Source organism: Diplotaxodon limnothrissa, linkage group LG9 (assembly GCF_057381915.1).
Source record: "Diplotaxodon limnothrissa isolate DT_005_m linkage group LG9, D_limnothrissa_male_GT1.1, whole genome shotgun sequence".
Taxonomy (NCBI): Eukaryota; Metazoa; Chordata; class Actinopteri; order Cichliformes; family Cichlidae; genus Diplotaxodon; species Diplotaxodon limnothrissa.
Genome location: NC_140604.1, coordinates 7,783,143 through 7,810,842, shown reverse-complemented (window position 1 = coordinate 7,810,842; position 27,700 = coordinate 7,783,143). Strand labels below are relative to the sequence as shown.

The 27,700-nt window shown below is 43.9% G+C and overlaps 1 protein-coding gene across 4 annotated transcripts in view; it reads left to right on the top strand.

The window, feature by feature from the left end:
• svila (supervillin a) overlaps positions 1-16,901 on the top strand; it is a 63,496-nt gene extending 46,595 nt beyond the window's left edge. For all 4 annotated transcript variants that reach the window (XM_085362610.1, XM_085362609.1, XM_085362608.1 and 1 more), the window contains 17 exons: positions 507-662; positions 2,264-2,400; positions 3,069-3,213; positions 3,293-3,438; positions 3,603-3,778; positions 4,033-4,186; positions 4,300-4,579; positions 9,701-9,855; positions 9,991-10,096; positions 10,200-10,407; positions 10,487-10,620; positions 12,360-12,515; positions 13,993-14,136; positions 14,302-14,423; positions 14,536-14,691; positions 15,815-15,835; positions 16,152-16,901. In XM_085362610.1, coding sequence (XP_085218736.1) covers positions 507-662; positions 2,264-2,400; positions 3,069-3,213; positions 3,293-3,438; positions 3,603-3,778; positions 4,033-4,186; positions 4,300-4,579; positions 9,701-9,855; positions 9,991-10,096; positions 10,200-10,407; positions 10,487-10,620; positions 12,360-12,515; positions 13,993-14,136; positions 14,302-14,423; positions 14,536-14,691; positions 15,815-15,835; positions 16,152-16,238 — 2,483 coding nt within the window. In that variant the 3' untranslated portion in view covers positions 16,239-16,901. The remainder of the gene's footprint in view (positions 1-506; positions 663-2,263; positions 2,401-3,068; positions 3,214-3,292; positions 3,439-3,602; positions 3,779-4,032; positions 4,187-4,299; positions 4,580-9,700; positions 9,856-9,990; positions 10,097-10,199; positions 10,408-10,486; positions 10,621-12,359; positions 12,516-13,992; positions 14,137-14,301; positions 14,424-14,535; positions 14,692-15,814; positions 15,836-16,151) is intronic.
• Positions 16,902-27,700: the final 10,799 nt, after the last annotated feature.

Below are 27,700 nucleotides of genomic sequence, written 5' to 3'. Positions count from 1 at the left end.
TCTTGCCCCTTATATTGACAGAGAGATGTATTGACCAATTGAGTCAGTGTTTCTATGGAAAAAGAGGGCAATATAGCATCACTCTCATATAGAAAGGCTCACTTGTATCATGCACTCTAAAAGCTTCTCCACTTGCTTTGAATGAACCCACGCACACCGCTTTGGGATGTGAGCAGACCTGCATGCGTGTCCCTTTCCTGTTATTGTGCTGAGCAGTCCTCGGAAAAGTCAGCTTTGTTTACGAGCTACACGTGCACAGCAGCTTGTTTTGACTGTGAAGACAAGAACCCACACTCTTTGATGTGTAACATCCTCCTTCACCTCCTCTCATAGCATTAAACCTTTAGTACCTGCTGTAGTGAGACACAGTAGAGCTTTGTGGTCATGGCTGTGTGTACTGGGTGGATGTGTCTTTGCTGTATAAGAATGAAGAGTAATAAATTAAAATTGTGTGTATTTCTTGCAGTCTAATGTCAGTTCTCTGTGCTCTGCTCTTTTTCCTGCAGTGAATAAGAACTCTGGTTTCTCTGAAGTGGCTCTCGCCGGTCTGGCCAGCAAGGAGAACTTCAGCAGTGTCAACCTGCGCAGCGTCAACATCTCAGAGCAGATGTCCAACAACAGCGCTGTGCCTTACAAGAAACTAATGCTGTTGCAGGTCAAAGGTCAGTTAAAGATACTGGAAGCACTGCACTAAATGTACAGAAACACCTACCCTCACAACAGGAATAATTCTACTTTTCTTTTTATTCAGTCCACTGCACCATATTTGAATACTTTTGTTAAAAGCGAGGACAATAGCTCTTTGGTTTTTGCAGTTTTTCAGAAATTCTTTGATTAATGTGCTGTGATTCTGCAATGTTTTAATTCAGGTTCACATTTTAGGCTTAGCACTCATGCAGGTTTATTTCCATTAATCCCACATTTAAATCTAGCAGCATCTTGCTAAGATGCTAAACTCTGTGCTGCCTGCTGAATGTTATTTTGCCAAAGAAAAATAATAAAATACAATAAAAACAGTGCAGCTAGTGTAAAGTGGAAAAAAAATTCCAGGCAATAATTTGTAGTACCGAATAACAAGTTAATAAACTGTGTGTGCTCAGTATTTTTAAATTGCAGTCAGTGAGTCTGTAGCAGCTGCTACAATTAATCGTTTAAGGAACGGAAAAACAAAAACCAGTTCACACAAAGCTCTGGAGGATGCTTCTTCAAGAGTGTCCTTTCCAGAGGACCGGAGGATATCTAAAACTGGAGATGAGAGCATGTCTGTGCATCTCCTCCTTATGTCTGTTGGTGACAGCTGTGGTTCCAAATCATTCTCACCAGGGTGCCTCACACTGCCCCAGGCTGATCCACTCCTCTAAAGCCTGCTGTCTGTAATGCAGAGTAAATCCTCAACACTGGGGTTACTGTTTTGTTTGGAGGTTAGCTGTCCCAACCTGATGGTTGGTAGAATAGAATAGAATAGTATAGCCTTTATTGTCATTGTACAGAGTACAACGAAATTGGAGTGCCACTCCCTTGGTGCAAGTTTCAATAATAAATATAAATGTAAAATATAAAAAGTACAAAAAAAACAATCGTAAGTACTCAAACAATAGTATGTACAATATATACAGGATAGCAGCATTAATATAATGACAGTATGAATAGCAGCATAATATAATGACAGTGACGGTATGGAATAGGTTCAATTGTTTTTGTGCTTATTTACTACGGTGATAGCTCTGGGAAAGAAGCTATCCCTGAATCTGTTTGTCCTGGTTTTATGTGACCTGTACCGTCGGCCTGACGGTAATAGTTCAAACAGTTGGTTGCTGGGGTGAGAGTGGTCCTTGATGATATTGCCAGTTTTGCTGAGGTACCGAGAGTTTGCAGTGACCTCCAGGCTGGGCAGAGAGCAGCCAGTGATCTTCTGGGCTGTCTTGATGACCCTCTGCAGTACTTTCCTGTCTGCAGCTGAGCACCCTGCATACCATGTTGTTATGCCGTACGTTAGGATGCTCTCTATGGTGGCTCTGTAAAATGTCACCAGCAGCCTCTCCTCCAGGTTGTTCCTCCTGAGCACTCTCAGAAAGAAGCCAAAAGCGTCCTAAAATCACAAAACTCTAACAAATATTTGTTTTGCTGCCCTTATTTATTTGCAGGAAAATTAGAAGTTAATGTAGATAACATACTTGGTGAAGTGGTGAGACTCGCAGATGCTTGCCCTGTTACTGCAAGTACAATAATGTGACGATCTGACTACCTGTCTGTGTGAAACCAGGCCGCCGGCACATCCAGACCCGACTGGTGGAGCCGCGAGCATCCTCCCTGAATAGCGGCGACTGTTTCCTGCTCATCACGCCACAACACTGCTTCATCTGGATCGGAGAGTTTGCCAATGTTATTGAGAAGAGCAAGGTGGGTTACGACTCAGAGCGCTGCAAAGCAGTGATTACAAAACGGCTTATTGTTGGTATGCTTAGATTTGAGTACAGTATACTTACTGTTTGGGAATTTACAGCCCTCTAAGAACTGAAATCATGTGGTATAAGGGTCTCACTGCTGCATGTGGGACGGGCTTCAAGTGCAGGATGTAAACAGTGTTAGGAGGAAGCTACAGTGGCATAGCTCAGGAAGGTGTGTGTGTGTGTGTGTGTTCTGATGACCTTTTAGCTGAATAAACTAGTGACCTAAATCTGACACAAAGGACTGTTGTGAGCCGGTGTCCACAGCTTTCATGGGGTTGTTCTAGTTCACTTCATAAACTTTGGTACTTTATATTCTAACAGTTATTTCGTGTGTTAATACAAGATATTTTACATTGAAATAAGCGGAAAAAATCTGCCAATGGAACAAGTGAAAATCCTCTAGTTTTTCTCTCGTTTCAAGATTCACCGTGTGAAGAAGTTTCTATATCTTACTGGAATGTTGCTTTGTAGCTGATTTTGTCTTATTTTAAGTGTAATGAGATAAATTTTGACTAGAAATGAGATAAATATACTTGTTAAGATGGAAGTGTCTACTTTTTTTATTGTGTGTGTGTGTGTGTGTGTGTGTGTGTGTGTGTGTGTGTCTGTCTTTTTCAGGCTTCAGAGTTGGCCAATTTCATCCAGAGCAAAAGAGATTTGGGTTGTCGAGCCAACTATGTCCAAGTCATTGAAGAGGGCATTAACACAAACCATGCTGTCAAGGAGTTCTGGAAGATCCTGGGGGGGCAGTCGAGTTATCAGTGTAAGGATTCAAATGTGAAAAACTCCAAGAAACTGTTTCAATAAGATGAAATCCAATGCCTCCATGTTTGCTCTTGCAGCTGCAGGAACGCCAGATGAAGATGAGCTGTACGAGGGCGCCATTGTGGAGACCAACTGCATTTATCGCCTGATGGATGACAAACTGGTCCCAGATGATGATTTTTGGGCCAAGATGCCTCGCTGTTGTCTGCTCAATCCTAAGGAGGTGAGACAAATTAAGTTAAAACTGTTGCAAACTGTAAATCCATCTCAAATCTAAAATAAAGTTTTAAAATCATGTGCAAGCATGTAAGATTTAAAATGACTTTTGGCTCCCTCTAGTGGTGATATAAATGCTCTGGAGAAAACACCACGTTCTGTTTTCTGCAGGTTCTGGTTTTTGACTTTGGCAGTGAGATGTACATTTGGCACGGGAAGGAAGTGACTTTGGCGCAGAGGAAGGTGGCTTTCCAGCTGGCGAAGCACTTGTGGAATGGCACCTTTGATTATACAAACTGTGACATCAACCCACTGGACCCAGGAGAGTGTAACCCACTCATACCCAAGTATGGAAACACATACTACAGCTTAGATGCATGGTTATGTACAGATATTGAGAATGTCAATCACAGGAAGTCTGCATACACATGGTGTTTTTGCCCTTTGTGCAGAGAGCTTTGAAGAGATGGTCATGTTTTCTCTTTTACTTTCTGGTCTAAGTAAGGCCTCAGAAATTAACTGACATTGCAGGAGTGTGTTTCAGGCATCTTCATTGGTTTTAATAATAATGCACTATACACTGTGTCCGCTTCGCATGTAGAAAAGGCCAGGGTCGCCCTGACTGGGCAGTGTTTGGCAGACTGACTCAACACAATGAGACCACCCTGTTCAAAGAAAAGTTCCTGGACTGGAGCGACTCCAGGAAAACTCCCAGTCCTACAAAAAACAGCAGCGATCACAGTACTGATCAAAAGGTATCAGCAAACACTTTATTCTACCTACATCCTCATTTTTTGTTTTTGTGGGAGTAACATGCTTCAGCAGATTCAGCACACTTATTTCTTTCTTCTACTTCAATCCCCACCAGGAGCAGCCCACCCGTGATCAGCCCAGTGCGTGCAATACCTCACTGATGCTGACCCTCCATCAGACACCCGTCTGCACCATTCTGGATGGCTTCAATGTGGGCCGGGGCTACGGCCTGGTGGAGGCAGAGGAGTGGCGCAGCTACGAGATCAGCACTCTGGCAGTGGAGGTCTGGCACATCCTGGAGTTCGACTACAGCCGCCTGCCGCGCCAGAGCATTGGCCAGTTCCACGAGGGTGACACCTATGTAGTGAAGTGGAAATACATGGTCAGCACTGCTGGTGCGTACTGAGCACATATATTCATGTAAACCTTGTAATTTTGCAGTAGTTGATGAACTGCATTCCTAAAGGACCACTTTAGTCAAAACAGACTTGTTTGTGTAGATTGTGTCCAATCTACCACTTGTGCAGGGATGTGTTTAGAAGAGTCAATCATTCAAACCGGCCAGCAGATGGAGTTGTGGAGACAGTATATCAGTCATGTTTGTTATAATTTCTTCATTTGTATGCAGAGTTTGCACATAATGTTTTGCTTTTTCCACTGCTAAAAGTTGTCTTATTGAGTGAGTTGTAGTATTGACTACAATACTGATACATTTATTTCCAGTTTACCTAAACCACAGAACCACAGGATCCTTGATTTTATGTCTGTTACTGCAGATCTAGGCCAATTTAACCACATAGCACATCCTCTCTGACTCAGAGTACTTCCAAGAACACCAAAGTACACCTTTGGGGAGGACTGTTGGTGAAATCAGTTATGTACCACGCAGCCAAATCAGAATCAGAATCAGAATCAGAATGGGTTTATTGCCAGATGTTGAGGTTTACAACATTAGGAAATTGCTGCGGTGCTTCAGTGCAGACAATAAGAATTAAAGTGCTATGTAGAAAGAAAGATATGTGCATGAGATATACATGAGAATAAGAATTATGAGTGCTACGTAGAAAGATATATACATGAGTGCAGGTGGTGATCAGTGCCAGACATGAAATGATGCAGTGACACAGCGTAGGGTCATGTGTTAGTGGCGGGGACAGTCATGTGGTTATTGTTCATGTGTCCAACAGCAGAGGGGAAGAAACTGTTCTTGTGGCGAGAGGTTCTGGTGCGAATGGACCGGAGCCTCCTGCCTGAGGGGAGCAGGTCAAACAGACTGTGTCCAGGGTGAGAAGGGTCAGCTGAGATCCGGGCTGCACGCCGCAGTGTCCTGGAGGTGTACAGGTCCTGCAGAGATGGGAGTCTGCAGCCAATCACCTTCTCAGCAGAGCGCACAACACGCTGCAGTCTCTGTTTGTCCCTGATAGTGGCTCCAGCGTACCACACGGTGATGGAGGAGGTGAGGATGGACTCGATGATTGCAGTGTAGAATTGCATCATCGTCCGTGTTGGCAGGTTGAATTTCTTCAGCTGCCTCAGGAAGTACATCCTCTGCTGGGCTTTCTTGATGACGGAGGTGATGGTGGGCTCCCACTTCAGGTCCTGGGTGATGGTGGTACCCAGGAAGCGGAATGAGTCCACAGAGGTGATGGGGGTGTCAGTCAGGATGATGGGGGGGAGTGGGGCTGTGTGCTTCCTGAAGTCCACAATAATCTCCACTGTCTTCTGGGCATTCAGCACCAGGTTGTTGTGGCTGCACCAAGACACCAGACGTTCAACCTCCCTCCTGTAGGCAGACTCGTCCCCGTCCGAGATGAGCCCAATGACGGTGGTGTCATCTGCGAACTTGATTAGCTTGACAGACTGGTGGGTGGAGGTGCAGCAGTTGGTGTACAGGGAGAAGAGCAGAGGAGAAAGAACACAGCCCTGAGGGGAGCCGATGCTGATGGTCCGGGAGTCCGAGACATTCTTCCCCAGCCTCACATGCTGCTTCCTGTCCGTCAGGAAGTCAGTGATCCACCGGCAGATGGGATCAGGCACATTCATCTGGGAAAGCTTGCCTCGGAGATGGTCTGGAAGGATGGTGTTGAAGGCAGAGCTGAAGTCCACAAACAGGATCCTGGCGTAGGTTCCTGGGGAGTCCAGATGCTGCAGGATGAAGTGTAGGGCCATGTTGATGGCGTCGTCTACAGACCTGTTGGCTCTATATGCAAACTGCAGGGGGTCCAGGAGGGGGGCCGTGAGGGTCTTGAGATGGGAGAGAACTAGGCGCTCAAATGACTTCATGACCACAGATGTCAGAGCCACGGGTCTGTAGTCATTTAGTCCAGTGATCCTAGGTTTCTTGGGGACAGGGATTATGGTAGAGGACTTGAAGCAGGCAGGCACATGACATGCCTGCAGTGAGGAGTTGAAGATGCCAGAAAACACTGGGGCCAGCTCGTTTGCACAGTGTCTGAGGGTGGCAGGAGACACACCGTCTGGGCCGGGAGCTTTCCGAGCATTTAGACTCCTAAACTGCTTCCTCACATCTGCTTCATGAATATGAAGAGTTGTGGTCGGAGGAGGTGGTGTGAAATCCTCTTTTGTGTGGGGTGAGGGGGCGGGTGTTGCAGGTGAACAGTTTGAAGGTGGTGATGGCTCTATGGAGGGGGGAGAGGTGGGGGAATGAGTGTCCAAAGTGCCTCTATTGTTGGGGTCGTTGGAGGTGTGAAGGCTGCCTGATGGCTCGTCAAAACGACAGTAGAAGTCGTTGAGGGTGTTGGCTAAGAGCAAGTCATCAGTGGAGTGGGGGGTTTTAGGCTTGTAGTTTGTGATATTCCTAAAACCTTTCCACACAGAGGCCGAGTCATTCTCTGAGATCTGCTGCTGCATCTTCTCAGAGTGCTGATGTTTGGCAATGTCCACTTCCTTAGTGAACCTGTACTTGGCCTCTCTGTAGCAGTCCCTGTCTCCGCTTCTGAACGCCTTACTCTTTTCCAGCCACAGCTTTTTGAGTTTAGGAGTAAACCAGGGTTTGTCATTGTTATAACTCACCCTGGTGCGTGATGGCACAATGCTGTCCTCACAGAAGTGGATATAGGAGGTGACAGTGTCCGTAAACTCGTCCAAGCTGTTAGAAGCAGCCTTCATTGTGTCCCAGTCTGTGGTCTCCAAACACGTGCGAAGCTCCTCCACAGCCTCGTTGCTCCACAGTTTTTTGGTCCTCACGACAGGTTTGGAGAGCTTCAGCCTCTGTCTGTACGCGGGGATTAGGTGGATCATGACGTGATCAGAAAGTCCGAGTGAAGCGCGCGGCACCGCGCGATAGGCCCCGCTGATCGTGCTGTAGCAGTGGTCCAATGTCCTGTCCTCTCTGGTCGGGCATTTAATATACTGCTTGTATTTCGGAAGCTCATGGCTCAGATTGGCTTTGTTAAAGTCCCCAAGAGCAATGATGAGAGAGTCCGGGTATGTCCGCTCCGTGTGGAGAATCTGCTCTGCGAGTGCGCACTGAGCTGCTTGCGCATCCGCGTCTGGCGGGATGTAAACAGCGGCCAGGATGAATGAAGCAAACTCCCGCGGAGAATAAAACGGTTTGCAGTGAATAAAAAGATATTCCAGAGAGGGAGAGCAGTGCTGAGCAATCACTGTTACATCTGTGCACCAGCCACTATTGATGTAGAAGCAGACACCTCCACCTTTGGTTTTACCGGAGAGAGCGGCCTGCCGGTCCGCGCGCAGCAGATGAAAGCCCTCCAGCTTGAGCGCGCAGTCCGGGATGTCCTCACTGAGCCACGACTCCGTAAAACATAAGACACAGGAGGAGGCAAAGTCTCTGTTCATGCTTCTCATCAGGGCCAGTTCGTCTATCTTATTCCAGAGTGAGCGTACATTAGAAAGGAAGATCCCAGGAAGGGCCGTTCTCAGTCCGCGTTTCCTCAAACGCACGAGTACGCCGGCTCGCTTACCTCTCTTTCGACGTCTCACTTTCCTGATCAGAGTCAGCAGTAAATCTGCCGTGGATGCGACAAATATTGGAAATAAATCCACAGGCGTTGTAGTCCTGCAGTTAAGGAGCTCTTCTCTGGTGTACGAGTATCCAGAGGAGTTCCCAGACACAGAAGAAATGCACAAAAACAAGACAAATGTCTGCAGATTCAGTGAAGCTGGCTCAGCTCCTGCCGCTGCTCTTGACTTGTGAAGCAGAATACCACAAACTCCAGTTTTATGTTACAGATTAGACAAACTAAATGCTTGTTAGAATACAAGAGGGGGAGAGTACAAGGAGGAAAGAAAGAGTTGGTTTCACCACTGCTGTGATCAGTTTTAGACAGCCACAGAAAATCAGTGGTTATGCTGGACCTGTCTGCTGTGTTTTAATTGAGTAGTGCTGTGTCTGGTGCCATGGTGGTACACTACTGTTTTTTCCCAATACTCAAATTCTGTTCTGTCAATTCTGTAATACTACTTGTATATTATTACTAATATTATCGTGTAAGCTACATCCAAAATTCCACACTAACGTGCCGTTAGCATGTGAGAATGGTATGAGATTTAGTTTGTTTATAGGGACCTTTTTCAGAATATAAGCAGTAGCAAAGGTGATGGTCTTAATCTCTCATACAATCAGTCTGTGCTTTGTAGGTGGGTCTAACTATGGTCTATACTCTATTCCAAGATCAGAAGAATTATGTGACAGTCGGTCTGTGATATCTTCGGCTTTGATCAAATGTCTATAAATCAGTCTCAGAAGCATATTTGAGCGGTTATGTTGAAGCAGCATCTAAATGAACTCTAATTTAAACGTCCACCAAGACATAAAAACCAGATGTATAAAATCACCAGCCACATCTGATTAAAGGCTGCTTGGCAGCCTTTGCCTCAGAACAGGGTTTTAAGAAGCTTTGTTCTCCTGGAAGTTGTACTTCCAGCGGTATCATTGCTGTTGTGGAATTCCCCCCAGATGTCGATTCATGAGCACCAGGTCTCTGTCAAAGAGTTTTGGAAAAGGGCACCGACTAAAAAATCGATACAGAAACAGACATTTAAATTTGACTTGTTATTCTGTTACATAATCTGCTATATTCTTTGTGGTTATTGCCTAGCAACATTGAAAAGATTGAGACCACACATTACCCAAATGACCTAAAATTGGACTCTGCAGAAAGCTTGCCAAGTTCGAAGCAGATCAGACATTTATTGATTTATTAGAGAGCTCGTTTGTTCATTGAGTCACACACCAGCTTCATGCCTGCAGATACAAAAACCTCTCATCAGCTCAGAGATGACAATCATTTCGGATCTTCATAACTTGAACAGGATTTTTTTTTTTAATTCATACCGTAGATGGATCTACTAAAATTCTCAGGCGAGTTTGAATCCTGATGACTTTAACCTCAAGGTCAGAGGACCTAGGATATCCACATTTATATCACAGGTGCATCTACTAGGACACTGAGGAGCAGCATGTATGTTCATGAATCATGGTTTTGTGGCCGTGTGCAGACACAGACCTCAGATGAATGTCTCCCTTACAGTTGGGAAGAGACAGAACCCGGAGCAGCTGAAGACGACAGGAGCGGGGAAGGAAAAGTGCTGCTACTTCTTCTGGCAGGGCCGCAACTCCACCGTCAGCGAGAAAGGAACATCAGCACTCATGACGGTGGAGCTGGATGAAGAGCGTGGAGCACAGGTACAACAAGAGCGTCTGAAAGACCAAGTTTGCATGGAATAGAAATTTGTTTCCTGCCTTTCTTAGTCTACAGTTTCATTTTATGGGAGTATGATTGCTTTGACATCTTTTGTTTTTTTTTTGGGGTTTTTTTAGGTTCAAGTCCAGCAGGGAAAGGAGCCTCCATGTTTCCTGCAGTGCTTCAAGGGAGGGATGGTCATCCACTCAGGAAAGAGGGAAGAGGAGGAGGAAAATTCGCAGAGTAAGCCTACTACAGTGGACAGCTTTTAACTTCTTTGTTTTAAACACCTCCAAATAACTTGGCCATCTCGTTCACTTCCGTTCATCTGCCCTCTTTGTCTCAGATGATTGGCGTCTGTACTGTGTGCGTGGGGAGGTGGAGGTAGAGGGCCATCTGCTGGAGGTCGCCTGTCACTGCAGCAGCCTGCGCTCAAGAGTCTCCATGGTGCTGCTGAGCATCAGCCAGGCCCTCATCTACCTGTGGCATGGCTGCAAGTCTCAGGTGCACACGCGGGAGGTGGCGCGCACTGCTGCCAATAAGATCAAAGAACAGTGAGTGCAAACCTCTGTTTTCCACTTGTCAGGAGTTCAGTTGTGACCACGTAGTCTGACACACTCTGTTCTTTTGCAGTTGTCCTTTGGAAGCCGGCCTTCACAGCAGCAGCAAGGTCACCATCCAGGAATGTGATGAGGGAGCAGAGCCCACGGGCTTCTGGGAAGCCCTCGGGAGGCGGGACAGGAAAGCCTACGACTGCATGCTGCAAGGTGGGAACACTTGTCAAAATTCTCCTTTCCAAGTAAAAGTCCTGCATTCACAATTGTAGAGAAAGTACTTCACTCATTTCAGGCATTTCTGAATAGTATCACTAGTAAATATGATATTCTAAGCTTAAGCTGTGGTGGTCAGTGTTCAAAGCAGGATTCTAAATCACACTTTAGCATAAAATAATGCAGAATAGCATTATAATATATAATGCTTTTTCAACTCATGACGACAGAGATTAGATTTTCAGTCTTTTAAGCCCAAAATTTGTTCCTGATTACCTCTAAGGGACCTCTAAAACATCAGTAAATAAATTATTAAAGGCAAAAATGCTGATTTGCTCCTGGAATTACTGAGCACATGAACTCAATATTCATCTTCACTGAACTAGTAAATATCATATCTGTTCAGAGGTTATTCCCCTGAAAGATATTTTTAGTGTTTTTAATTAACCGATGGCTTTTATTACTTAGTACGACCAAAAAAAAAAGAGTAATTTCAGCAGTCAAGTGCAAATCTTGATCTATAGCAGTTTTAATACTTAGAAAAGTATAAACGACATAATAATGTGCACAGATGATACGGATCCAGATCTGGGAAGCTTTGGGAAGAATTTAATTTGTGTAAGAGAGCAGAATTATTTTACATCAAACCTCCAAAAATGCATGTCATTCTGTAATAATAAAAACTGGAAGTCATCTTTTTTTGATGTTAAGAAAATATCACAAGCTAAACACTTAATGCAGATCCATGGACTTATTTTTTTCATCTGTGCCTGCAAGTCCAAACACTGCAGCCTCACATAATATTGTTTCTTTATTGTCCTGTTCTGATGGAGACTACGGATAATATTGTTAAATATGACATTTATTGTGGCCATGAAATCATCTTCTTGTCACATGATACCATAAAACGGTAACAAAATGGCAACGGCACTCTGGCTGCTATTAAGTATCAGGATTAGATTCTTGCGCTGGTGCAGGTAGTCCTGGGCATCATGTGGTGAGAGTAAGCAGGCAGTTCCTGGAGGATAAAGGAATTGACACCATTGACTGGCCCCCATCCTCGCCTGACCTAAATCCAATAGAACATCTGTGGGACGTTATGTTGTGGTCTATCTAACGCCACCAGGTTGAACTCGGGCTGTCCAGGAGCTCAGTGAGAGGCTGGGCCAGATCTGGGAGGAGATCCCCCAGGACACCATCCATTGTCTTATTAGCCACATGCTCCAACGTTGTCAGGCATGCATACTAGCATGTAGGAGTCATACAAACTACTGAGTGCCATTTTTGAGTTGTTTTCAGGCTGTCTTTGATTTCAGCTGTATGTAGTTTGATGTTGTAATTTTCGTTTCCATCAAAGGATGTGGCATCCTTTTGTTCCTAATACGTAACCTAGGTTATATCGGGATATGATCAAATCTGATGTGATTTCAAAGTATTCCTTTTATCCATTTATTTTTTGACTAATATATTTGTTAAAAAAATTTTCAAAAGCAAAAACCATTGAATGTATCCAGCTATTTAAAAAAAACAAAAAACCACACGAATTACTGTGATTTCACAGCTGTTCATATAATTCAGATTTTAGATTGTGGTAGAAAAAACATATTTAAGCTCTGTGTATTAGTACAGTATACAACAAAAACACAGCACTTAAGTAACTGTACGTATTAATTCTTTTAACTTTTTTCAGCTGTAAATTTGTCATTTCGTTGTCTGTTTCTCCCTCTGACCCTCAGATCCAGGCAGATTTAATTTCACACCTCATCTGTACCAGCTGAGCAGCAGTTCAGGAGAGTTTGCAGCTGTGGAATTTCTCTATCCCGCCAGAGATCCCAAGCAGGTCAACTCCATGCCCTTCCTACAGGAGGACCTGTATGCAGCTTCCCAACCAGGTACAGTAGACACACACGGTGTCTGCACTCATTTTGAAGCAGCTTTAATCTCTTAACACAAGTCCAGAGTTTTCTTGAAACAGGTTTTCAGGCTGAACAACAACTTTCTAAATGTAGTTGTCTATTGAGGGATGTGACAATTAACTTGTGCTCGAGATTTTAAGTTTGCTGATGTCATCAGCTGCATCCAGAGTGCTACAAGTAAGGGTCGCACTTTGGACATGGTTGATAAAGTATTTTTAATATGAAAACAGCTTTAGAAATTCAGCTAAACTCAGCAGAGAAGACCAAATATTTTTAATAATTGAAAAAGAAGTAGAATCTCAAAGGGCGGTGTGATTAAGGATTAAATGTTTGTAATGTCTGCCAGAATCACTTCCCTATAACTTAAAGTTACTTCCATAACTCCAGTTCTCAGAATGAGATGCATGAGACCCCTCACTATGGGGTGTGACTCCTTGCATGGTTCAAATAAACCATTTATCTCCTTTAATTGGCTGCTGATTGGTTGGTGACCACAATAACCAACTACCATTAAGTAGCTTGCACTACTATGCAGTCATTATTCAGGGTAAGCACTTCTTTTGTCTTTTTTGTATCTTTTTTCCTGTCGTCCTCCCCTCACCCCCAGTTGGTTACAGCAGATGGCTGTTCCCCTGTGAGCCTGATTCTGACAGATGTTTCTTCCTGTTAAAAGGGAGTTTTTCCTTCCTACTGTTGCGAAGTGCTTGCTCAAAGGAGGTTGTCTTCTTGTTGGGGTTCTCTCTGTATTATTGCTGTTTGTTTTTGCCAGAAAAGCTTATCTCAGTAGTAGCAGTAAGGGCACAGACCTGAGCATTGCTTGAGGCTACACTTGGAGCAGAAGCGTACCATCGCTGGAGACTTTTCAAGCAAAACAAGCAGCCCTGGTGTCTTTACTCGATACTTTGTTCCAACGCACAGTTGAGCCCAGAGGAAAGAGGGTTCAGTCACTGCTAGCTGGAGTGATAACAAGGAGGACTGTATGTGATGCCTGGCATTTTAAACTACCTTACCATGCAGCTGTCTGTAGAGAGTTAAGCTAACTAGCCTGTTTAGCCCTCGGTTGGGAGATGATCCAAAACAAGAAGAGTTGTTTGAATAATAACAGCGTAGTGGTGCACGCTAGTTGGTGGATGGTTCTGTCCAACATGGTCATTGCAATCACCAGCCAATCAAGAGTTGCATGAGGACATAAATGCTCGTGAAGGGATACAGATTGAGGCACATCCCATAATGAGACATTGAAATGAATGCTAGGAATGACAACTTTAGTGTGTGCTGAGTTTTCACCAGAACCAGCAGGTCTAGGTTTTCAACTGTTAGGACAAATCCATCAGTCATGTCCAGCGCTGCACTGAACAAAAATGACCACTTAACTGAACACTTGAAAATCTGACAATGAAGCATACCAGATGTGATCGTCTTTTTTTTTTTTTTTTTTCCACCTATTTATCAGCCCTGTTCCTGGTGGACAACCACCATGAGGTGTACCTGTGGCAGGGCTGGTGGCCTCAGGACAGTGAAAGCACTGGCTCGGCCCGAATCCGCTGGGACTCGGACAGGAAGTGTGCCATGGAGATGGTTCTGCAGTACTGCAGAGGTATTCCACTTTCTTCCTAATAAATATACAACCCATCCAGTAGTTGTGGACACTTTTGCTAAACCAACCCCAGGATCTTGGAACCCAGATAAATAAATGAAATCTTGGTTGTTAATGAAGGATGTTTGCTTGTTTTAAAATGCATTTCTTGCGTTTTCTCCTCAGAAAAGAATGAGAAGAAGCCTCCCAAAGCATATTTGATCCACGCTGGTCTGGAGCCACTCACCTTCACAAACATGTTCCCCAGCTGGGAGCACAGAGAGGACATCGCTGAGATCACTGAGAGGGTGCGTACTAATATCAACATATGAAGCAAATAGTGCACAAGTCAAAGACTCGCATACAGGTCCGTCTGGATATCAGCTCAAAAAAATTATGTTGTATTGTTTTGGTTTCTAGGAGGCAGAAATTTATCATCAGATTATTCTGGTGGAGGATGTGTTGGCCCGGCTCTGTAAGACCACATATCCGCTGGCCGATCTCCTAGCTCGGCCGCTGCCTGAGGGAGTGGATCCCCTCCGCCTGGAGGTCTACTTGTCTGATGAGGACTTCCAGGTAAAAATGTCCAGTGTGAAGAGCCCGTGATTTATTTAAAGGTTGCTTCGTTTTAGAACTGATAAATGACTTGTCAAAAAGTCTCTAAGAAAACATTTTCCAACTAAGCTGACAACAATCTTTTTTTGTAAAGTTGGTCTGTGTTGGCTTGTGAGTTAGTTGGCTTATTTCAGTCAGAAGAACAACAGCCTTGGGTCGATTTAGGTCACCACCATGAATCAAATTACTTGCTGATGTCAGCCCTCCACTTTTAAATTTGGCCAGAAGGGCTTTATTAGCTCTAGCTTCCCTCCAGCTAATGATGGTCAGCATTAATTTACCTGGTAACTTGGGCATTACGAGCTAACCGCTCTGAAGCCACATAAGTTTGTGTCCTCATAGAGTTTCTCTGGACTCTGTTGTGCCGGTCACAACATAGATTGACTACATCGACTGTAGTCTAGTTTTAGAATACTAAATGTTAGTATTCACTACTGTAAAACACTGTAAGAGAGCACAAGACAGGCACTTAGGGAAGGAGCGGCCTTTTAATTTTCCAGAAAATCTGTCATAGGAGGTGAGGAAGCACCAGGAAGGAACCTCAGTTTTTTTGTTTTTAAGTTGTTTTAAGTTCATTCATACATAGGCAACAACAGGTAGTACAACCTCTACTGAAGTGCTGCATACAGTACATTAAGTAGTTGCTTGTTGTGGTGAACCAAGACAGGATCGCCTCCTAATTTTGCAGCTCAGTCAGCACTTCAGGGAAATTGTCTTTCAAGTCATTGGTTTGGTTTAATGACCCAGAATGTTAGCAACCTTCCCCAGAGCATGAGTACTGCTGTTGCACCTTTTGATTCTCCAGCTTATCCTCTCTGTTTGTCTTTTCCTTATCTGTGACTCTCAGCTGAGGTCATGCATCTTTGCAGCCAGCGTGTAGTTTGACTTTTTTCAAACAGCTGGACAGTGTATGAGTCAAACGTTACTTCTCACTTCTGTTTGTTTTTTAACGATTTTTCTCTTGTTTATTCCTCCTTTCATTCCTTCTGACTCTCCAACTTCTTCCATTTGTTTTTAATGGTGTCATGTTTCGCTCCTTTTGTCCCTTCATGAACTTACCTGTTTCACTGATTCCACCCTCCAGGGTGTGGGGGCTTATGGGAAGGTGAGTTGTCTGATTTGGGATGTTCACTCCTTGTTCAGCATTGTCACCCATTTTCTCTCCTTTCTAACACCGTGTTTCTACTATAGCATGTTTGGTTACAGGCTGTTCACTCACAACTCACACGCGTGTGAACTGAATCCTGGAGTTGTGAGCACTTTGGAAAATCGAATGCGTCTTTAACTTCACTGATGCATGAATGTGTTCAGATGTTTGTCACGCACAGTGCAGGCTACAGGACTGAGTACTTTGAGTTTGCGATCAGTGTGTGCAGCAGAGCGTCGTGTCTGTTTGATTCTGAGTGTGACTGATCCCACAGAGAGCCCTGGAGATGAGCAAAGAGGAGTTCGGCGCTCTGCCCGGCTGGAAGCAGATGAACTTGAAGAAAGCCAAAGGACTTTTCTGAATGATGAAAAACTGGGCGCTGCTGATGTCATCAGAAAACTCAGACTCCAAGGGTGGGGCTGCCTGGATGTGTGGGGAAAAGATACTCCAGTGTTTTGGTTGTAGGAGAGGATTGTGAGTGGATGCATGTTTTAATGGCAGTCATGTAAATTCCCACTCTGTTAATGTATGTACTTGTGTACTTTGAGCAGGAGCACCTTACACTGTCAGCCTTGCAGCCATGTTGGTGTCGGCAGGTCTGTCAGCCTGCTGAACTCCCTCCACATGATACTCTCTGCTATGTATGTCTGTGCATTAAAAATAAATTATATTTATATTACATCCATGTAGAATGTTTTTAAAAAAAAAGAAAAATCTCAACAGATATTGAAAACCTAACAAAATAAAGTGTATAATAAATGTTGCAGAGGTTTGTGTCTCATGTTCCAGCTGTACAGATCACCATTTGCTGTTTACTGATCAAATGAAGCTCTTGATATGAATGACGGTGTCATTACTGTGGGACAGATACAGACCTGATTAAAGGCAAACAAAGGATGATGATGAAATGTTTGATTTTTAATTCTTTCAGTGTATAGTGCCTTGCTTTGTACAGTTTATATACAGATCCTAGTCTGCATTTTGGAGACTGTTTTGTGATATAAAGATGTATTCTAGAAATAAACCTGGAAAGTTTGATATCTGAACATTCTGGGTTTTTTCATTTTTCTTTCATCTTTTTCAGCTGACCAAACAGACACACTACATGCACTCCAGTTTCCTGTCAAACCCTTGTGTTTTTGGAGTGATCTTCAACTCACGCGGCTGATGTCGCAGTGGCCATGTCCTTCTTTGATAGTGAAAATGATTTGTCTCGCGTAAACATTAAAGTTCTGATTTATCCATTTGTCTGTGTAAGATCTGACCTACTCCCATGAGGTTCATTGACATCACAGGGAGAGCTCGTTCACTTTTGTGTGGTGATGGTGGTTTTTGGATTTAAAGCCGGGCATCGATTCATGCCTGTATCTGGGCCCAGCACTGACCAGCGGTCATGTGAGGAGTATCTGCTCTATGGAGCTTCTCACCTGCTGGGTGCAGCTTGGCTCCATGCTTACTCTGAAGCTCACAGCCTCTCTGTTTGAACAAAGAGGACCTACCTTCATGCATAAATGAGTAAACTGTGATTTTAAAAAAATAAATAAAGCCTTTTAGCTGAGAAGTCAGTTTAGTTCCAACTAGTTTCCATCGTTTGATTGTTATAGTGAACTGATTTCATTACAGTGATTACCACTTATTGCTTGTTAAAAAAGAATAAAAAAAATTTTTTTTTAAAAAGATCAAATTACTATGATCTTTGGAAATTACTTTTTCACAGGACTGCGTATAGTCTGTGTCGGGTGAAGCCTGATCCAGCTGCCATAGGATGAACGGTGGGGAACACACTGGACAGGTTTCCAATGTGACACAGGGCTAACACAGAGACAACCATTCACAGGTCACCTACTGATGGGAAGGTTGGTGGTTCGATCCTTGGCTCCTCCAGTCTGCATGTCAAGTATCCTTGGGCAAGATACTAACCCCAAGTTGCTCTCCGATGCTTCCATCGAAGTATGAATGTGTGTGTGAATGTAGTCAGAAAGCGCTAAGTACAGAGAAAATGCTTGTGAGAATGGGTGTGATTGTGGCATGTTGTATAGAGCGCTTTGAGTACTGCGGGAGAGTAGAAAAGTGCTATATAAGAATCAGTCCATTTACCATTTACACCTATCTGCAATGTAAAAGCTCCAAGTTCACTAAATACACATCTATGGGAGGAAGCCAGAGAGAACACAACTAAGCTGTAGTGCCTCTGCACCTCACTGTACAATACCTTGTGCAATACTTTTTGTAAATAGTCAACAGTGCAATAGACTCAATACTTGAAATGTGCAATTCACTTGTATTTTTATTTTTTATTCCTATTTATTCTATTTATCCCCTTTGTATATTTTATTTATATTTGTCTCTGTATTTATATGTATGTGTGTGTGTGTGTGTGTGTGTGTGTGTGTGTGTGTGTGTATATATATAACAGTTCTGTAACTGTAACTTTGGTTGTTGCTGTGCTTTTTTTGGAAGTCGAATTTCCCAGAGGAACCCACCCGAGGGATTAATAAAGTTCTATCTTATCTTATCTTATCTTATCTAAAACCCAGCCAGTAGGTGGATTTGAACCAAGGACCCACTTCCGCCATCATTAAATAGTAAATTTCAAAAGGAACCTCCAAAAGTTGATTCTGTTCATCTGGACGTAGCATTTTGTGGGAGAAACGTTTTGGTGTTCGCTCTGTGTTGTAGCGTCCTGATGACACCCAGTTTGTGCTCCAGTGGATGATGAGAGTCAAACCTTAAATGCTGATCCGTATGTGTAGATTTACGGTACACGTCAGCTTTTAGATGTCCTCCATTATTGACCTCCCAGCCCATTGTTCCTTCAGTGGGCTGGTTTCAGTCATTATGCAAATGTACTGTTTATAAGATTTGGGGAAACCTGCAGTCAGCTGAGACTGAAGAAGTCACTTGGATGAGTGACGAAACGTTTCTCCCACAAAACGCTACGTCCAGATGAACAGAATCAACTTTTGGAGATTTACTTACCTGGATGATTGAGAATACATCAAGACGTTTCAAAAGGAATATTTTCAAAGAAAAATGAATTGTTTCTGTTAAATATTGTTGTTTATTAACTGACCTCTGGTGTCATGTCTTCTTTCAGAAGAGGTCTCAAAATTGTTATGCATACCAAGCTAAGACTCTTAAATCAGAACTCAGAGTGGTGTTGGACTGTGTGAGACCAGAGTGTCAACCGTTCTTAATCAACCAGCAGAGGGCAGTGAAATACAAGTTTCTATGAGTACAGAAACTCTTGGGTCTGCAGACTTGGATGTGCTCAAATATTATAGAAAGGAGTTAAAGAAGAGGTTCCCAAAGTTTTAAAGCCAGCATGTGACTCGTCCAGTCATTTGTCTGATCAGAGGACGGCAATTGAAGTTATTATTTCTTCCTTTCAGACAGTTTTTCTGCCATTTTATATTTTTCTAACAACAGAGTGAGGCGTTCCTGACGCTCTTTGGCCTCAGCTGTAGCTGAAGGTTCAGTCACAGTTTGAGTTTAAATGGAAGCAAAGTGGTCTTGTACTACATCATGTAATGTGCTTGCATATAGCTCTAGTCTTACTGAGCAGTTTTTTCCTACACCTGAGTGCTTTCTATCTAACTTTCCTGCTCCGATGAACACATCAGAGAGCAGCCAAGGATCAAATCACCAACCTTCAGTTTAGCAAGTGACCTGCTCTACCTCCCGAGCCACAGCCAGCCCTAAATTAGTGTTGTCACCTTAGTTTCTGTTAATATTATTAAAGAGGGCTGAGACTGACCGAGGACGCTGATGCTAAAGATTCTGAAGGTTTAGGATTCTGAGGCAATACTTTGTTTGCAGTCTGGTGATGCTACTTTCACCTAAATAGAGCTGCTTACACAATGACAACTCGACACAGAGGTTGTCATTGTGTAAGCATAGATTATGTCATGCGCACAATGGAAGTTTATTAGAAACAGGAGGGAAAAAATTATGCATTATATTTTTTGTAACTCTTATCCAGTTCAGATTCTTTTTTTTCAGATTTCTTTTGGGGGGGGGGCTTATCCTGCCACAGAGGGCGACCTGGAAAGGTTCTAGCCTGTCACAGAGAGAGATGATTTAGAGTTGTCAAACGCTATGTCGTTCTACACAGGGACCAGATGGGGGACTCAAACCCTGGACCTGCTTTCTGTGGGTGGTGCAGCACTAACCGCACCACTCTCATGCCAAACTAAGTCTTTGCGTTTCTTTTCAGGCTTTTACTTTTTTCATCTTCCAAAGACAAATTAAGAGGAAACGTTCCAAAACTACGAAGATGATAATCCTCAGCACAGCATTGTTCAGAAGAAAAAGATCAGATGTATGTCTTTAAATGAAGTCGGGGGCACGTCTGTCAGAGTCTCCTGTCACTTTTGGTCTGTATGGTCTCCATATGGCACCTTTATGGACCCCTCTATGCCCACCTACACCGAGTCGCAGGTGAAAGCTACAATCAGCTGTCCAACCTGTCAAACATTGCTGCCTAATTTTCCAGGCTGTCCTCCAACTCTACACATAAACACACACACACATAAACACACACACACACACACACTAAGAGCTCTCAGATGTTCTCAATATCAGCTGTTGTCCTGTGTGGAGGAACAAGAGCAATTAGAGGGGAATTTCATGCAATCACAGTAGAACAATATACACAGCAGGTTTCCACCCATCCAACTGTTGCTCAAATGTGTTACTCAATGTTTTAACAGCCTGCCTAGAAACAGCAACAAGAGCGAGGAGAAGAAGAAGAAGCTGCCGCCTTCTCCGAAAAGATTGGCAAGGCTCTGCGTGCTTCTCGCTGGTTTTCATCTGCTCGCCCTCTCTTGCATGCTAAGTTGCTGGATGCTGAATCGCTGTGTTACACATGCCTGCTCTGAACTCCTCTGGCCTGCGAGGAGTTTGATGTGGCGACCCGGTGCATATCCACCCACCCGCTCCTCCACATCCCTCCCCTCTGTGTCTCCTGGAAGACAGTGGGATGCTGCTGTGCACCCTGCAGGTGTGTGTGTGTGCACGAGGGTGTTGTATCTCGTTTTTTGACTCCGAGCCCAGTTTCTGAGCTTAGCTCCACGAGCTTTTCTTTGCATACGACCCCTTTACAGAATGCAAGACATGAATGCAGCACACTCAGATGCTCCTGTTGTACTGTGGAAAAATGAGTGCAGTGTCAGTGTTTGAAACTCCTCCTGTATTTTCTCTTTTCTGATTGGCCAAATATTTAGACTTTTCTTGCCTCCTGATGATTTTATGCACTAGAACATTTTCCCAACTTACATCATCATTCATCAGCTTCCTGTGACGTGTGTTAAATGTTTTTATTTGGACTGAAATGTTCCAAAAGCCCCGTTAAACATTTATGTGTCACAGTAAACTCAATAAAAAAAAAACCCTGCTGCTAAGTCTGGGGATTTTGAGCACATTTCATAGGCAGCGTTTTACCCAGAGGACAATGCTGTCTTACAGGGTCTGGTGGGGGCACCTGCAGGTCTCAGACAGCGGCTCCTCCTCCTTTAGGCGGAGTCCGGTTGCCCCTCCCTGGCTGACCACCTGTGAGCAATCGTGCCAGCGGTATATCAGACCTGCGCTCTCAACCACTCATCGCCTGAGTATCTGCTATTCCCATGTTAGTTCAGTGGAGCATCCTAAACCTTGTCTTAACGCCGTGTGATGACTGACCTGTCTTTTCTTGTCCTCAGCGATAGCACCCGGAGTGGAGATCTTGTTCCCCTCGCTCCCGTCCTCCTGGACCTGGGCCGCCAGCTGCTTACACAACGTGGCCTGCCGGCCCACCGCTCACCTGCCTGCCTCCCCACGCCTCGACCGCTTCCGGGTTTTCCGCTCCACCTGTCCCCTCCATCTGAAACCAAGTAAGGCAATTCAATTCAACTGCGGAGGATTATTGGTTGTCTGCTGGATCCCTCTGATCGTGATCTCCTCTTGTTCCAGTGCCCCCGGCCCCTACCTAGTCCTGTTTCTACCTCCCCGCTGTCCCCGCTGTTCAGCCGTCTCCTAGAGGTGTCTAGGTCGCCCTCATTATCACCGACGAATCCTACGCGCCACTAGTGTGGTGGCGTCGCTTTGTGTTTCACCTTTGTTTACCTGTGGGCGGAAATAAATCATTTGTTTTCTGTCACCTCGCTTCCGGGTTGGTTTCTGCGCCTGTGTCCATCCCTGTTCCCTCGTGCCGTTGAGCCGTGACAGTAAGCTTGTGTGCTTGTTTCAGACAACAAGAAATATCTGTTAAAAAAACTGTTGTTTTCAACTTTATGCATCTCTGCAGTTACAAAGAAAATATTGCTTTCATAAAATAATGCGCTCAAATGTTGTGCCAGCTTTTAAATGAGCCTACATTTTGCTAATTGTCCGAGATGCAGATCTGCAGCTACATCCGTGCAGTTCCTCAGGTGGCCACTTGGCCCTGGCTCTAAACGCAAGTCAGTCTCCAGACTGCAGGATACACATGCAGGATTTATTTAAATAAACTCCAACGTTGAAAAGACAGTAATAATAAAACCATGGTGGAAGCCATAAACCCACCATGGTGGTAGTGTTGACTTTTTTAAATGTGGAATTGCAAAATCAATGGGTGCTACTTCCATTTTTTATATACAGTCTGCAGTCATGACCTGAAACCTGTTGCGGTTCAAGCACAGAAAAGGCAGAAATCTAGCTCTCTCTAATAGACTTGCAAAGCAATGGAGGCCTCTGTTTGGGGTTCATCAACATAATGTAGTCTGTCATTAGGAGCTGGTTTGCTTCCCTTTTAGGCCGCTTTGAAGAAGGTCCACAGGGTCCTGGGTCCAATTCCAGTCTCTCAGCCTGGATATAGAATTCAGGGGAATATTATTTTCAAGCATGTGAAAGCCAGTCGGATTTGTAAAATGTGCCCTAAAATCCACAAATATGTGTTCAGATGTAGACTGTGATAGAAAAGAAAACATTTGATTAGATGATGAGAGAAACATTTGCTGAGAAAAACATATTCAATGAAAGCACCGGAAGGCATTTCATTAGGAGAGTGTTGCTCCATGCCGCCACATTAAAAATATGAAAAACTCTTAATCCACAGAAAGTGACTGTGCCTGTTTAAAAGCGGCACCGGGTAAAGGTGAAACTGTAATGTTTGTGATTAATTATTAGATTATGCAGAGGGTAATTAAAATATCAGTCAATATTTACTGGGCCATATGCCATGGGCGCTTTTGCAGCCATGACTCGCCTGTGAATTGTAATAGCCCAAACAGGAGGTGAAAAGCACCCTTTGGCGGGTATCTCCCTAATGCTCTTACCCATCTGTCGATGCTCAGCCCGCTGCCGCGTTAACATAATGTTTTGTTTATGATAACAGTGTTAATTCAACACAGGCTTAGGTGCAAAGTGGCAACGGTTGAGCTTTACCGCCATTTATTCCACAATATTTGCATTTGGCAGGGAGCCTACACCGCGCCACTCCTCCCCTCTCCTCCTCCTCTCCTGCATCCGCAGAAGATGACAAGCAGCAAACAATGAGAGTCCAAACCGGGCTTAGCACATATTCTTCTGCATGCTGCGCAGCGTTTCTATTTATGTGTGGATTACTACTTGCTCTGAGCATCACAGCACATATGTGTTCCTCCTCTCTTGTTTTTCCTTTCCTTGCCTTTCCTTTCCTCATTCCTCCCCTCTCTGTCTTTGGGTTGGGAAAAAAACCCCTAAGCCCGACACTTCCTGTCCAAACTCTAAGAAAGCCACTTCAAAGAGTGTGAGCCGAGATGATTTATGGGAAATGAGTTTCAGACAGGAGACTTTTTCTCTCTTTTCTCGTGCCCTGGACTCTTAGCGGTAAGCTCTGCTTGTTAACCCAGATTTAGATCTCTACCCTGATGGAGCCCATAAAAGTGCTGTGGATTTATATAATGTGGAGCGTAGCCACGTGCCTCAGGTCGCCCTCACTCACTGCATCTCTTCCCTGTCTCCTGACCAGACCTGGACAATCTCTTTTAAAGGCTTGGATGGAGGCTCTGTACTACCTGAAGCTCCACAGCTGGAGGAGAAGAAAGAAGGGGACTGCACACCACATTATGAGATCTACAGGAGTTTAGACTTCATTCCACAGGTTTGGACTTCCTCTGCACACGTTCCGAGTAATAGATGGGACATCAGACAGACATATGTGGGTAATTATAAGCTTTTTTTTTTTTTTTTTTTTTTTTTTCAGTTTGATGGTGAAAATCTTTCTAAAAAAGAAGAGACTTGACAAGTTTTATTCTGAAATACTCACCGCTCCCCCACTGCACACTTTATAGTATTTATGAAAGAGTATAATGGAACAATATCAGCTACTTGGAAGATGAATTGAAGAGACTGACAAAACAGAATCGGGCCTAAATAAACGTCATAATTTCCTGGAGGAAGTGTGTGAACAAGGACTTTACATAACTCAAGTCCTTCATTTGAAGATTCCCCCATTTGGTTTTCTTGTTTACAAAATTACTGTTTGCATTTACTGTCACCATAAGTCATTATTTACATCAGGAGTTCACAAAGTTTTCAAGAACATCTGGGTGTAAATGCCCACATCAACATTATAAGTGTTTTTTAGTGAGTTTATGCTAGGTAGGATGTGACCATATATTCTGCGATACATTATGCTCTATTTGGTTACATTTTTTCAATTCAGTTTTCTCTATATAGTGCCAAATCTCAACAGCAGTTGCCTCAAGGCGCTTTATATTGTAATGTAAAGACCTTAGAATAATACAGACAAAACTTAAATGGTCAGATGACCCTCCTAATAGCAAGCACTTTGGTGACAGTGGGAAGGAAAAACTCCCTTTTAACAGGAAGAAGCCTCCAGCAGAACCAGGCTCAGGGGTAGCCATCTGGCACAACCGTCTGGGGGTGAGGGGTACTTTTTGGGAGCCATGTTGATATATTAAGTTATGAATTAACTGTGATTAACAGGGTTGCACAAAAAGTTGTTAAATTTATTTTTTCCCCTTAACAAATGAAATCATGATTTAAAAACTGAAATTTGTATTTCTTGGGTTATTTTTTGTCTAATATTACAATTATTTTGATGATCTGAAACATTCAAGTGTGAGAAATTACCAAGGCGGTAGCATATTATCAGCCCCTCTATCACAACGGTCATATCCAGCAAGTGGAATATCAGCCACAGTGCAATCAAGGAATCAAGCAGATCCCCACCACCTAATCACAGCAGGGCAGGGAAACCAGGTGATTACCCTCTCCGTCAGAGGATAGACTTTAAAGTCCTGATGCTGGTCTATAAAGCTCTGAATGGTTTAGGGCAACAATACATCAGTGACCTCCTGACCCAGTATGAACCTTCCAGATCCCTCAGGTCATCTGGATCCGGTCTTTTATCAGTTCCCAGAGTCAGAACCAGACACGGAGAAGCTGCATTCAGCTTTTATGCTCCTTATATCTGGAACAAACTCCCAGAAAGCCTCAGATCAGCTGAAACACTCAGTTTATTTAAATCCAGGTTGAAGACTCACCTGTTCTCAGCTGCATTTGAATAAAGCACCAAATCCACACTTTAAGCTTAAATTTCAAAACTTACATTTAACTACTGATTTTATCTACTGTTCTGATTTTATCTGTTTTGATTTTATATACTGTTGTTTGTTTGTTAATTAGTTAGTTAGTTTATTTGCTTGTTTTAATCAATTTTAAATCATGCTTTTTATTTGTTCTTGTTTCTAATGTCTCTGTAAAGCACTTTGAATCACCTTGTTGTTGAATTGTGCTATACAAATAAACTTGCCTTGCCTTTGCTTGCTGTCCCACCTCTCAGCGTCACCAACTCGGTACTCCAAAGTAGTTCCTTAGAGGAGTCACTGAGTGGTTATGATACCATTTCACAATGTGCAGATTGGTTTCTCCAATCAGCAATCTTTTGCTCTGAAGAACCACATCCTTCTTTCTTTATTTCAGCATTTCCCATCTGTTGCCACAAACAGTAACAGTGTAATGAAGTCCCTGTTGAAGTTGACACTTGTGCACCAGTTGACTGAGGCCAGGCAGGGGGCAAGATTGCCACTTTCTTCCACATTTGGTGGCTCAGTGGTCAGAGTGGGACACCGTCAGAGCCCATATTCATTGGTAGCTACTGGGACACTTGGCTGGTTTGTACCAAAACACATGGTTCTATATCGCACTTTTCTGCTCTACAATACGCCTCATTCACTTAGGTCCTTTTTAACTCTACACCTCAGAGCTTTAGCTTACACTCGCACATCGATGGATGCAACTTGGGGCTCAGTTTCCTGCCCAAGGATACTTTGGCAGTGCATGCCAAAGAGATACAGGTTGGTAGAGGTCAATCCCTGGCTGCTCCAGTGTGCAACTGGAGCAGCCAGGGATTGACCTCTACCAACCTGTATCTCCACTACTGCCAACCAACTTCTACATAAAAACCTCTACTTTCTGACCACCAGCACATGTATAACAGTACCTAGGTGATTTGTTCGCGTCACATTGTGTGGTATATAGATTTGGCTGCTCTACTGCTGTTATAACAAGTCATGGATGACTCATTTGCACTCCTTGTGCTCTACGTTATATATCAAAATTCAAAAATCAGTTTTTGGATAGAATAAAGGTTGATGACTGGCTGACTCCAGATTTAACCCAAAAAAACAACTTACGTGGTGCTTGGTGAGATGTTGGCATTCATTTCCCTCTTATGAGGCTCCAGCTTGTGTATGCTACATCCTGTGTATAATTTCTTTTCCCTCTGCAATTGATGGCTCAAAGCACAGGTCTAGGTCAACTTATTCCCTTCACCAGGGTAAAGAAGTGTAGCTGCTGCGTGAAGAATCTGCCAATCAATCAAAAGTATCTTTTTAAAGCTGCTCCCCTACCACGCTCTTCATCATTACGTGTATTCGTGTGTGCGCTTTTCCAAGTGTTCAGCACACCTTCAAATCGAAAGCCTTTGGACCGGAGTCAAGAGACTGCCCTCCCACCACCACCACCACTTGGCATCATTAGAGATCTGATCCTCTAATCAACACCAACAAACACACTCCCATCCTCCTCCTGCTCCTCCATCCTGTGGCCCAGCCCCGGGCCTGGCAGCCTGCTGTGGAGAGCAGACGAGTTGATGTTTGAGGGGGCGGGGGTGGGTGCTGCTAACCAGGTGGGTGATGATGAAGGCAGAGCTGGCTGCATGCTGGGTGGTGGTAGTTTAGTGAAGGAGTTCGCTAAAATTCCAGCTCAGTTCCACTGACATACACAATGGCTGTGCCTGCTTTCTGTTCAGCAGCTCGCTGCACAAGTTATTTTCTGCTACACTTGTAAGCCAGAGGTGGATTTTTGGATTTACGGAGCAGGAAGAGGTTGCTTGTGTCATAAAGAAAACACGTACTGGTCAGAATTTCTTTCTTTTTTGAAGGGAAGGGGGGGGTGTCAGGTGTGTAATTTGAGACAAACAGGGACCCAAACACAAACACAAAGCAGTGTAACCAAGAGGAGCGAGTGACTCAGCCTTAGGACTCGCTGCCTCAGTGTTGGGCTCTCCAAACCCCAAAGCTGGGGAAACAAAAACACCTCACTTTTCTCTTTAGTTCATCTCCAAATGTTGAAGTGTGTAATCCCTGTCCAAGTCCTCAGCCACGCTGCAGAGTGATGAGGAGACAAGCTGAACGCTCTGAGCCCCCTAACAGCACATTTCCATCACTGTTATGGCACAGTTCAATCTCAGGTGACTAAGAGACTCATTTAATATCCCACCTCCTCTCTCTCTCACACACACACACGCAAACACACACATACAGCTGCTATCTGGAGAGCACGAGAGCTGCAGTGTGC